Source organism: Calcarisporiella thermophila (assembly GCF_041956535.1).
Source record: "Calcarisporiella thermophila strain CBS 279.70 unplaced genomic scaffold VTP21scaffold_8, whole genome shotgun sequence".
Lineage (NCBI taxonomy): Eukaryota > Fungi > Calcarisporiellomycota > Calcarisporiellomycetes > Calcarisporiellales > Calcarisporiellaceae > Calcarisporiella > Calcarisporiella thermophila.
The window spans coordinates 34,327-46,434 of record NW_027192198.1 but is presented as its reverse complement, the minus strand read 5'-3'; the positions used below and the strand labels follow the sequence as shown (position 1 = coordinate 46,434).

The 12,108-nt window shown below is 39.3% G+C and overlaps 3 protein-coding genes across 3 annotated transcripts; 1 reads left to right on the top strand and 2 right to left on the bottom strand.

Annotated features, from left to right (window-relative positions):
* Positions 1 to 211: 211 nt before the first annotated feature.
* On the bottom strand, positions 212 to 2,736 carry VTP21DRAFT_10837 (uncharacterized protein; the record flags this gene model as incomplete). The annotated part of the gene is made up of 4 exons (XM_069390216.1): positions 212 to 1,944; positions 2,004 to 2,238; positions 2,301 to 2,541; positions 2,609 to 2,736. 4 exons carry the CDS (start codon positions 2,734 to 2,736, stop codon positions 212 to 214), a joined length of 2,337 nt encoding a protein of 778 aa, XP_069252387.1.
* Positions 2,737 to 4,947: 2,211 nt separating this feature from the next.
* On the top strand, positions 4,948 to 7,423 carry VTP21DRAFT_10836 (uncharacterized protein; the record flags this gene model as incomplete). The annotated part of the gene is made up of 10 exons (XM_069390215.1): positions 4,948 to 5,080; positions 5,141 to 5,243; positions 5,305 to 5,405; positions 5,478 to 5,573; positions 5,638 to 5,725; positions 5,780 to 5,885; positions 5,942 to 6,082; positions 6,160 to 6,421; positions 6,486 to 6,655; positions 6,740 to 7,423. The coding sequence occupies 10 exons, from the start codon at positions 4,948 to 4,950 to the stop codon at positions 7,421 to 7,423; spliced, it is 1,884 nt and encodes a 627-aa protein (XP_069252386.1).
* Positions 7,424 to 7,596: 173 nt separating this feature from the next.
* VTP21DRAFT_10835 (uncharacterized protein) lies at positions 7,597 to 8,552 on the bottom strand (the record flags this gene model as incomplete). Its single annotated transcript, XM_069390214.1, has 3 exons — positions 7,597 to 7,676; positions 7,745 to 8,120; positions 8,187 to 8,552. The coding sequence occupies 3 exons, from the start codon at positions 8,550 to 8,552 to the stop codon at positions 7,597 to 7,599; spliced, it is 822 nt and encodes a 273-aa protein (XP_069252385.1).
* Positions 8,553 to 12,108: the final 3,556 nt, after the last annotated feature.

The window sequence follows — 12,108 nt, the reverse complement described above, 5'->3', positions numbered from 1 at the left end:
TCGATATTTGAGAATGAAATCAAAATAAAATAAAAATTCGACAAAAGGCAAAACCAATATATATACGCATTTATATATATATGGAATAAAATAGAACAAAAGGCGATAGAAAAAGAAATAAACAATGAGAAGAAAAAGTCATCGAAGTTAGATAAGACGTTAAAAAACACACTAACAAGCACACACACCGAACGACTTATCATCTTTGATATCATGCATTTACCACTGTTAATCTTCGTTTCGGAATCGTCATCACAACGACATCTCTGCTATTCACCTCTTCCTCAAGTTCTCTCTGTTGTTCTTCTTCATCCATTTCTGGCTCTTGACCCATATAGCCTCGGCGGGGTGGCTCATAATCCCGACGAGTGTATGGGCCAGTTGCTTCGCTCATCTCTTCACCTCGAAATTGGTCTCTGCCCTGACCTCTCCCTCCGCAGGTCTCCATCATGGCAACAAGCCACGATCCTTGGAACCGGGGATATCCGAACCATGCTGCGACAAACCACGCAACAAGAATGACAAGCACAAATACAAGATATAGATAGAACCAAGTATGGTCTGCATGAAGGACGAACAGAGAATAGAGTTCGAAGCAAATGGCGAGAGCTACCGAAGCATACACGATCAGTTTCACTATGGTTCGCGCTACTTTCCACGGGGTCGAGAGCACATCAGAACTACCCGGATCTAGCTGAGAGGAGTATACGGAGTAGGCGGAGATTGCGCTCTGATTAGCCGAGGTCTCTCGTTGGTGGCCGGAATAATCCTCGAAATTCACACTTTTTCTTGCTCCATTCTGGGAGGCAACTGTTCGAGAAGTGTTGGTTGAACTTGCGGGGAGCAGGCTACCAGTTCCTCCGGGACGCGATACCTCGAAAGATTTCTGTGGTGCTCGGTGGGATGGGCGTAAAGAGGACAGCCAATTGGATACATCAAAAGACATAGGGGAGAGATTGGCCTTACGCCGGCGCTGAATAGAATGGATCAACACCATAAACGCAGTCAATAAGGGCGCTACTCCAAGCGAGAGTACGAGCACAGCTATGCCAAGCGCTCCATGTGTAGATATGCTCGATTGATCAGAGTGGCCTTGAAGTCCACCGGCAATAGCAGTACCAATGGCGGCTGCGTACAACAATAATGCCCCAAACTTGAAAGCGGCTTTGTGTTCACCTGAGAAAAAGCGTACTGCAGTAGTGGCAAGAGGGAGAAACACCATTGACAAAGCCATCAGGGTAGCATGCTGACCCAACTCTGACGTTATGCCTGACACTTTGGTCGATGATCCGGTGTCCGAGTTTTCTGGAACATTGGAGACGCACGGAAAGAGTTGTAAATTCACTCCCTGGCCGGTTGCGGCTACACCTCCAGTCGTCGGCATCCCTGTATTATTCCCTTCGAAGTACGCATCGCTGTACACCCTCAGAACCCATATATCACTTGACATGCCTGTGCGCTTTGATCCTTTTGCGGGAAGATCTTCCCCGCCGAAGAGAAACATGTCGTACGCGGGAAGGCTCGAGTTACCAAGAGGCTGATCCAATGCAACAAGAGCAGCACCAGCGCGACGCGGAGGGTATTTGGAAGCACCTTGTACCAGCGGGTCACCCGAAGGAAGAATAATGTTCCACCTCCCTCCGCCGACATCCAACACCCCCACTTCACCCTCTTGCCCATTGTCAAGCTGCTGTAATCCTACCCCACCGTACACGAAAACCTGATTGCTAAACTGTGGATCTTTAGTGCTAGGGTTGTAAGTCATGGCAGCATATGCACGAGGAGCAAAGCAATTTTCTGCCTTTGTCCACGTATTGCCATTAGGAGAGGTGTTGAGAACATATCCATCCTGAAGGGGGCAAGTATCCAGATTATTGCCGATGCATCCACCATAGAGCGTCAGCCGATTATTGGATAGAATTGTGCCAGCAGTAAACTTCCGGCCTAATTAAGAAAAGAAAAGTTACGATGCAATCTGAATTTACAATCGTAAATAGGTTTACCAGGAGCATTTCCAGAAGTTTCAAGCTTCTTCCAAGTGGCAGACATGGATGCGACGTTTGTTGCAAATTGGCCAGATATCGTCAAGCTATACAATTCGGTATAGGTATTCTTGGAATCCATTCCATGACTCACGAGCATGGTCTGGTTAGGGTTTTTAGCTTGACTGATGTCGATGCCACTCACAACACCCCAACGAGGTGTTGGGGCATCTCCAGAAGTAGGTAATCTGTGCCACTATAAAAATATGCATTTGGATGAGTTAAAAGAGAAAGATTCAAAAAAGAAATAGATATTACAGTTTTATAGTTGAAATCAAATGCCCAAGTATCATTCAGAGCGACATTGTTTACACCTTGTCCCATCGAGATGATCATGTTATTACGAGAGTTGTCTAGTGGATTGTCTAGCCCATATGCCATGCCCCATCGCGCCGGAGGATCACCATCCGTAGATAAACCAGATGGAGCAGGCCTCGACCAAACAAGCTGCTTGGTTTCAAAAAGCCAAGTGTCGCCTAATGGGATCCCGGCCTCAGATCTGGGAGAATAAAGTATAGACTGTTACTAATCGATCATTTGGTCAACTTGTTCTACAAATAACATACCTCCCACCAAATAGAGCAATCATGTTAAATTTTGCATCATATACCATAGCGAAATCACGTCTGGGAGAGGGAGAGGGAGAAGTATCTGTCACCTTGATGTTGAGCCACTGGAGTTTGGGTAGAGGCATAAGGCTCTGAGCGAGCGCTGCTCGCAATAAATTAACAAAAGAGAGAAAAAAAAGTATACGCATTTTTGTGGGTGAGAAAATTGAAGGAAAATTTGAATAGGGGGTGACGATTGAAGGAAAATATAGAAAGAATATCAATAGCAAAGGGGGTGGTATCTGCTATTGAAAGAGCAAATGAAGCGGTTAGTCAAGATAATATTGAAAAGCTTCAATGGGAATAAAGGAGTAGAGGCGAAAAATGCATAGGCACGAAGGGGAGAAAGTTAGCAGTGAAAGAGAGGAAAAACTAAACTTTAATGAAATAAAGGAGTATAATAAATAAATCCAAAATTGAAAAACAAAAGGGATAATGATCAAGAATCGAGATGATGATTAGGGTGCATCTTGTTCTTTGACACGGAGAATTTTTGTGCAAGTTAACGAGTGTTTATTGTTGAACCTGATAGAATCGGATATTGCAAATTATATGACGTAAATTCAATTTTTTCGGTTTCTCCCTAACGCACGGAGCTTGATTATGGATAATATTGCCCAAGAAAATGGGCAACAATGAGAGGGGCGGGAAATTGAGTGAATTTATGAGCACAGTACCGCTCATTGCATTTAGCCGCGTGCCTGCCTTCTTAGCAGCATCCATTTCGATGAGAATTTGAGTATGCAGAGCAAAATAAAATAGTCATATTGCTGTGTATATTCAAGACTGCAATTGCCTTGACTTCTTTGGGTCATGTCGAGGTTGCCAATCTCTCTCAAATTACGCAATTGAAAGGGATGAGGAGACACGCTTGTATATTGCTATTTAGTGTTGGTATAGTATCAATATCTGTATGTAAATCTAGATAGGGAAGTGATGGCAAATACTCTTTCCTGTATAGTAATAATGGAGTAAGCCTCCTAGGGACAAGCACAACAGATGGCTATCTTGGGCATATGATGATCGACCATACCGTAGCATTTCGATACACCTATTTATGCCTAATAGCCCAACAGTTGAGGAATTCCGCCTGTTGAATCATTTAATATTTCCCGTATTTTATACATTCAAATATGGAATAGAACATGGAAAATTCGTGGGTAGTATGGATTACTGATAGATCTACAAGCCGTTATTGGACTTAAGTTTACATCTATTTTGCGCCATCAAATAGAGCTTAATTAGCTGTATTCCTAACATTATAGATACCATCATCCGAACTCTTATACGAACAGGGCTCATAAAAACTAACCCAAAACACCATAATCTCAGGGAAAAGCTAGAGGCTCGTCTCTAAGCTGGTTGGTTATAATAATTGATGATTAATCAATATCCTTAGTTAGCTATGAAGCTGGCAGTTCGGGAACTGGAGGGAATGAATCGGGAGAATTGCAGCGGTATCTAAAATTCGGGTTTGATTTCAGATATTCTCACATGGCGGTATGTAATTGTTTTTCATTTTTTTTAGATGTTATCAAACAGTTGATTTGGAGATTTCTCTGATGCACACCTCAAAGGATTGAGTTTCGGTTTTACAATTCTACCCTCTAAGAAACTCCGTGCATGCTCTCACCGACTACTCTATTCGATCGTATCATATTAGCCTTTCGGCTAAGGCAATCAAATGAAGTTGTGCGACTTCACCAAGAAAATGGCCATGCAAGTCTAGCTCCTAATTGGTAAAAATTTGTAAAAATATCCGTTTGCCAAGTACAGTATATACGGCTAAATGAAGAGGCTGCAAAATTTATAAAGACCTTTTATTATTTTGAGAATTGTTTGCTGAGCTCGTTAGCATTTTCACTTGCTCATAGGTTGAGTCACTTTTCTATTTAACGTTTCAACGCACTATAATAATATAGGCAGCATAAATCCTTGGACATGTGTCCAACTATTGGTGGTGACTTGGCGATTTTATTTCTTTTGTATCAGTGTTTTAATTGTTTAAAGCATAGTTTTAAAAAAATAATAACTATTCAAAATACAAGTGAATAATTAATGGACATGTATTCATAAGAATAGCGGATGCATTGAATATTTACAAATGAGAAGGTGCTTTACAGACTGTTGACCGATGGGTAGCATATTAGCATTATTATTACTTTTTACAATGGCTTTTCATAGAATTCCAGAATTTATTGAATTCAACTTGAATCTGAAATTTGCATTAAATGTTGTTGAAATGGCGCAGTTATATATAGTTAGTTTTTTAATAGATCTTTTCATGCACAGTTATAATGCCAACCCATCAAACTTTGGGCAAACACGAACGCGATCCGGGACCAATTGCATCAGAAGACGGCGATGAAGCTGATATTGGGCCGTTACCTCCTTCATCGGCTGATGCCGCACCGAAAAAGAAGAAAAGAGGTAATGGATCATTTTGCTGTAAACGAAATCATGATCCTTAATTCTCCTGTATTTGTTTAGTACTTGCCCATGAGCGCCTCTATCTCGAAAAACTTCCTTCAGCTAACATGTACGAAATAAGCTATATGCATCGGGATGTTCTAAGTTACGTTGCTATCACAAAGTAAGTTTAATGGTTAAAATATATATCGAGTCACAATAATATACATTTAATCTCGAAATAGAACGGATTTTGTCATCACAACATCCGCCGACGGACACCTTAAGTTTTGGAAGAAAACGGAGAAAGGAATTGAATTTGTGAAACATTTTAGAGCTCACTTAGGTAAGGATCGAGTACAGGTCTATCTCAGTTTTAGTGGTAATCTTATGTTTTGTCTGTGAATTTATCTTGTAGGTGCTATTAATGGAATAACGGTATCAGATAATGGGCAGTTGCTTGCTACCATTTCTGTCGACAAGTCTTTGAAGGTGTTTGATATTATTAATTTTGGTATATCCTTGGAACTTCCCCGTTTCGCCGGTTCTTTTTTAATTTTATACTTGTCAACCTTTAGACATGATTAACATGATTAAGCTGGATTATGTCCCACAAACTGTATGCTGGATATACCAACCTGGACAAGCACAAGCTTTAATAGCATGGTGAGAATTTTTCTGGTTATTCCATCCGGTTTTTGTCTGACCAGTTTTAACTAGCTCCGACCAAGAGTCTTCCACCATTCGGATATATGATGGGCGAGCAGACGGGCAGGCTTTGCATGAAATTACAAAACTACACTCAGCACCAGTGCATATTATTGAGGTATTACACACTCAAAAGAAAATAATATTTCACATTTTGACCTTTTCTCCCACCAGTTCAATGCGCGCTTCAATACAGTTGTATCAGCGGATACTTCTGGGATGGTTGAGTATTGGCAACCAGTGGAGCCATTCGACCTTCCGAAGCAGGTTAATTTTGAGTATAAATCTGAAACTGATTTGTACGAATTCAAAAAAGTATGCCTTGCATGGAATTTGATTACTGTCACCCGTTGGGTAGAGCAATGTCTTATTCTTTATATGACTATTTATAGTGTAAAGCTACTCCTACCTCCATCAATTTCTCTCCCGATTTTACTCACTTCGTTTCGATGAGCATGGATGACCGCCAAGTGCGAGTATTCAAATTCTTAACGGGCAAGCTCATTCGTAAATATGATGAGTCACTCGAAGCAAACAGTGAAATGCAACAGGCAGGGACAGCGGTGTATCGGCTTGATGACATGGAATTTGGTCGACGACTTGCCTTAGAGCGCGAGTTGAGCAAATCTCCTCAGAGCGCTACTGTCAATGCTGGTGGGTTGTGCAATATCTCTGTGAAAAACAATATAATATATCTAACCGTCTTAATTCTGAGTAGTTTTTGACGAAAGCGGACACTTTATCATTTATCCTTCACTTTTGGGGATTAAAGTGGTCAACATTCATTCAAATAGGGTTGCGCGGCTTCTGGGCAAAGATGAGACACACCGTTTTTTGAACTTGTCACTCTATCAGGGTCAGCCAAGAAAAAAAACAATGATGACCTTGGTAAGAGGATATCCGAGTAGAGGACTTTCATATATTCATTTAGTAGTATCTCACATATATACTCACACGGCATTGCACCATTAGGCTATGGCAGCTTCAGATAATCCTTTGCTAAAGGAAAGTGAATCTCTTGACCCCACACTCTTTTGCACCGCTTTCAAACGGAATCGTTTCTTCATGTTCACACAACGAGAACCCGATTCAGAAGACTCACATAAGGGTGAACGTGATATTTTCAACGAAAAACCTTCACGTGAGGAACAGACTGTCGCAGCAACAGCTACTTCGAAACAAAAATTGGGAACTGCCGCAATATTACGCACCACTGCTGGTGATATCCATTTACGATTATTCCCCGAGTACGCACCCAAGGCTGTAGAGAATTTTGTGACTCATGCCCGTAATGGTTACTATGATAATGTGATCTTCCATCGCGTTATCAAAGGCTTTATGATTCAAACAGGAGATCCTCTTGGTGATGGGACTGGCGGTGAGTCCATTTGGGGAAACGAGTTTGAAGATGAGTTTCATCGTGATTTACGACACGACCGCCCGTATCGTCTCAGTATGGCCAATGCGGGACCCAACACAAATGGATCCCAATTTTTTATCACTGTTGTACCGACTCCTTGGCTAGACAACAAGCACACGATCTTTGGGCAAGCATCAGCTGGAATGGATGTTATCCACGCAATCGAGCGAGTCCGCACCGATAAGTCCGATAGACCGCAGGAAGATATCAAGATATTAAATATCGAAATACGATAGTAGCAGGACAATGTGAGGATAATTAAAATATAACTTTGGATAACCGTGCAATTTAATTTTGTAAATTCAAATAATGTGGGGAAGTGGCTTGGAATTTTATTCAAGTATAATGGAACTCCAATTTCATTCAACTTGACGAAAATCATGGAAATTAAAAGAAGTGCTCTTCCTCGCTACTTTAGAGGAACACCTTTAGACTTCAACCAATCCAAATAGTAACTAACGTGAGTGAAGTATGGGAACATAGTACCGTCTAAACACAGATTTGAAAGGATCATTACTCGGATTTATATTCAGCACATAAAGACCAAAACTACTCACCTGCACAATAGCGACCCGTCCGACTCCAATGAGATGTGATACCAAGCAGCTTATATTTGCCCTTTACGCCAGATAGAAGAGGACCTCCACTATCCCCATAACAGATGGATTTGCCACGAACAGGGAAAACGCAGAAATCGGGACCGTCGAATCCGGTGAAGTTCTCATCGTACTTCTTGCAGGTTTCGGCATCAGCAATATTTTGATTCACCTTTAAGAGCTGAGAAGAGAGGCCACCTCCCGGATCGCTAGTGGCACCCCACCCAGCCGATATCACAAGTTGATTGGGCTGAGGATTAATGGTGTCAATAGTGATTGGCTTAGCATTTGGGCCGGTTACAATCTTCTCCTTCAAAAAGATAATCGCAATGTCGTGCTATTGCATCCATTATAAATAATCCTAGTAAGTAGTTGTGTAGAGAATCAAGAGAATAGTATTTACTAGATAATTTTTCCGAGAAGATTGATATTTTTCGTGTATCACGACATTCTTCGCGGCAATTTGCTTCTGATTGTTGAGTGCAACATCACCGTACTTGATGGATACTTGCTGCCAATTCTCCACGCAGTGAGCTGCTGTTAGTGCGATCGATTCTGTAATGAGAAAACCAGTACAGAATGCACCGCCTTGACTACCTCGAATGTTCACCGATACAGCGAAAGGCATTTCCCCTTGATCCACCTTAGTTCCACCTACCACATGTGCACGAATGGGTAGCTCTTCATCAGTTTCATTTATCGGTTTGGTTGGAAAACCAGCTACTAGACTAGCGCCCAACAATACCAAGAAAGAATAATAGATTTTCATAACAGGGATTTTCAAATTCAAGGAATTGCAAGACAGTTATACTTGGCTAGCAATTTTGTCTTTTATTTTTTAATGATTTTCGTTACGATTTTTATATTAAAAAAAACTGAGATGCTGATGTAAGGTCACCATAGCGACAGAAATTTTGTTTAACCTCATCTAAATTACGGTTGCTAGTATTTAGTAATTAGAGGTTTCGTATGAAAACTATGCGAATACCTATCATTAAAACCTAGTTTACACTCTAGCTAAAATAGTTATATAAACATACAATACATACATAAGAGGATATTTTTCCGAGTCGAACCCAAATGCTTCACTGATTATATAACATTTCACTATCAGTAGTAAAATATTATGTAGCTTTTATTCAAGTTAATTCCGTTTGATCGAGCTGGCTATTTAATACTCTAACCTATAAAAATAAAAACATAAATAAGTGAAAAAGGCTGGATATCTCTTTTATTAATAATAAATAGCATTAATGCGAATGAACAATATTTATTTCATGTACTGCATTGAGTGAAAATATCTGTAGATTGTGTCAATCTCAGCATAATTTGTGAATATACATTATAGTGTGATGGTCACTTTTGATGACTAATCGCCATCCTATGATTATTTCATTCTTGTGTTAATAATAAACGAGTCCTAATAAGAAAAATAACACTTGACCAACTTAATTTAATATTTAAACGATTCCATTTTGGGTTTTATAAACTAAACACTGATGTTTAGCGAGATTTTAGTTAATTAAAATAAGCATTCACTTTCATTAGAGACAGGGGTGTATTACAGGAATGGAAGAAAATATACCTACAAATATTCAAGTATGTTAAGCGTGCGCATCTTTGGTTCTGACCTTCTGGTTTCCCCCTTCCTCTCCTCCGAATCTCACAGGGAGAATGCCCGTTGGTAATTCGTAATATTGTACTCTAAAGCATATTAAGTTATTTTTAGACAACAGTTATCCAAAAAAGAGATTAATGCCCGCAAAGAAGGGGTTTAGGTCTCCTGCAGAGAGGACGATCGACTATTTGTGGTCGCAGGATAATGTTTCACTCATAAATTAGAAGCAACTTAAGTATATGGTATGCTAAGGCAGTAAGTCCTATAGACATAAAAGCAAATAATATAAAGCGAAAGATTATAAAAATAGCTGGTATTTTACCTGTGCACCTACTTTGAACAACTGCGTACAACTGTGGGATGGAAAGATATTTTTAATGATCCCTGCGTCGTTGGAAGGTAATACACAAATCTTAGATATACTGAAAAAAGCAAAGAATTATATTTGCAATTTAAAGTTTTCAAATCAACGAAGGACTTCGAAATGTTACAAAACTGTCATGCGACCTTACTGAGGCTGGTGTTCCAGCCGGATACGAGTTGCTTGAAATAGCTATCCCTCAATTTGTCGGATCTATTTAAGGTGAACATTGTTAAGCTCCACATTTAAGTAATTCTTCATAGAACTTATATTGCTACTTAGAAAGGGCTAATTTCAGTCATTAAGACAGGTGGAAACCTTCCTATTATTTGCTCTCCTTGCTTTCAGGAACACCCAGCTTAGACATGCCCTCTCCTGGAATTAATAGAGTTATGATGGAGTTTTTTTTTTGGAATATGGCTATTGTTGCTCGTTTTAGTGAGAACATGGTTAAACAGACGAAAACGCCAGCCAAATCCAACAAAGCGAAAAGAAAATATTATTTAATTTACAAAAGTGCTCATTAATCCTGAATGCATCATAAATATAAGAGTAAAGATGCCAAAATATGTACCTAAATGTCAATTAGAACAATATCAACAAACAGAGATTAAGTCTTAGCTATAGTCTATTTTATCATAAATTGGACAAAATAGGCTGTGGCCGGCTTATCATTCGACTTTAATTCTTCTGAATAATGTATAGAATGACGACAAATTGTCTTAATATTTTTTATTTCATAACTAAATGATGTGTTTATTTAATACTCTTATATACCTAACAATATTGATATGACAAAGCAATGGTATAAAATAAGATATTCTGAAGTCAGGGTGGCATATACCTCTGAAAATAGTGTGGAAGCTGTAGATTTTTCTCAAAATATTTTCAGTGTTCCCTTGAAAGGAGCTACTGAAATATTTGGATTTTAACAAAATATATCCATCTGTGACTATGTTTTTGCGGTCGGCTGTACATCATCTAGCTATATAACAATCCTCATTTTCTTTAAATAGTAGATATATTTAAAAGCTCAAAAAATTTCCTATTATGATTTAATCTTCTGAGCTGGCAATTCCTATCTCAGTTAGAGCTCCATTTCAGTATTACTTCTTGTAACCAAATGTATAAAAAGTTCATGATATTATTAGTTCTTACAGTTGCTGGTGTCAGCGCAACTTCTGTAGATGGGCAGAAACTGGCCGACTGTGGGGCAAAAACTGTTTGGACAACATCTGCGTGCGGGTATAACAATATACAATCCTGTCCACTGATGCATAGTTACACTACTAACTATGGCGGGCAGCATGTTAAAATATACAACGGTAGTGGTTGTCAAGGCACGGTGTTGTACATGGCAAAAAGGAACGAATGCTGCTATGATTACAGAGCACAAGCAAATAGCATATGTATCAACTGTAGGACCGATGGTTGGCAGTGCTAGATATCTAAATTTATGATGGTTGAAGTTTGGCTATAATAATAAAAATCCAGAGTAGATTCGAGAAAACTTATTGGTTTTATATCTAAACGTCCTAAATTTTATTGTGTCGATTTACAGATTTAGACGTAGCAATCTACCTTTGTAATCGACTTCACTATACCTATAAAAAGATACTAAAGAAAAATTAGAAAAAATATGGGAGAATAATGTGGAAACCTAGGTGAATGCGTCAGTTTCCCTATAAATTCCAGTGGTTTTCCCGTAAATTTATTTTACGGGTAAAAAGCTTAGAAATTATGAAAAAACTATAGAAAATTTACAAAGAGTATTAGGTTATACGTATAATCAATCCAGTTTGAATGCGCTGAAATGCGGTACGAATAAGAATATATATAGTATACGGCCAGATTGCATGTGAAGGTCGAAATGATTCCAGCCTGGTTTGAGAAATAGCCAGGATAGAAATGGCACAGCAATTGATGGTTTAAACTCAGAGCTCAAATAACAACAGGTGTCAGTATCATCCATTAACAGTGGCCTATTCTGGTGGCTAAGGACCCATACATGTCAGGTTTTAATTGCCAGCATTTAGCATGCGGATTGGCCATGCAAATTATTACAAAAAGGAAGGTGGGAGACGTACAGCTTGACTTCATTTCAACTCAACTGCTAAGGAAAGTCTCTTACTTTTTGGCGTAACTTATGTATATGTCGACGCCTCTTGGTCAAAGCTCTTCAGAGCAGGGGATGAACTTCATTTTCAATTGAATCATGTTAATAGGCTATTCACACTTACACAATCTGATGTCTTATTTAATCGGGCTCTTTGTCACCCTGATCTATTTCGACCTAATATCATTACCGTTGTACATTGGCTCCAAAAAACAGTCGAGAATTGTTTA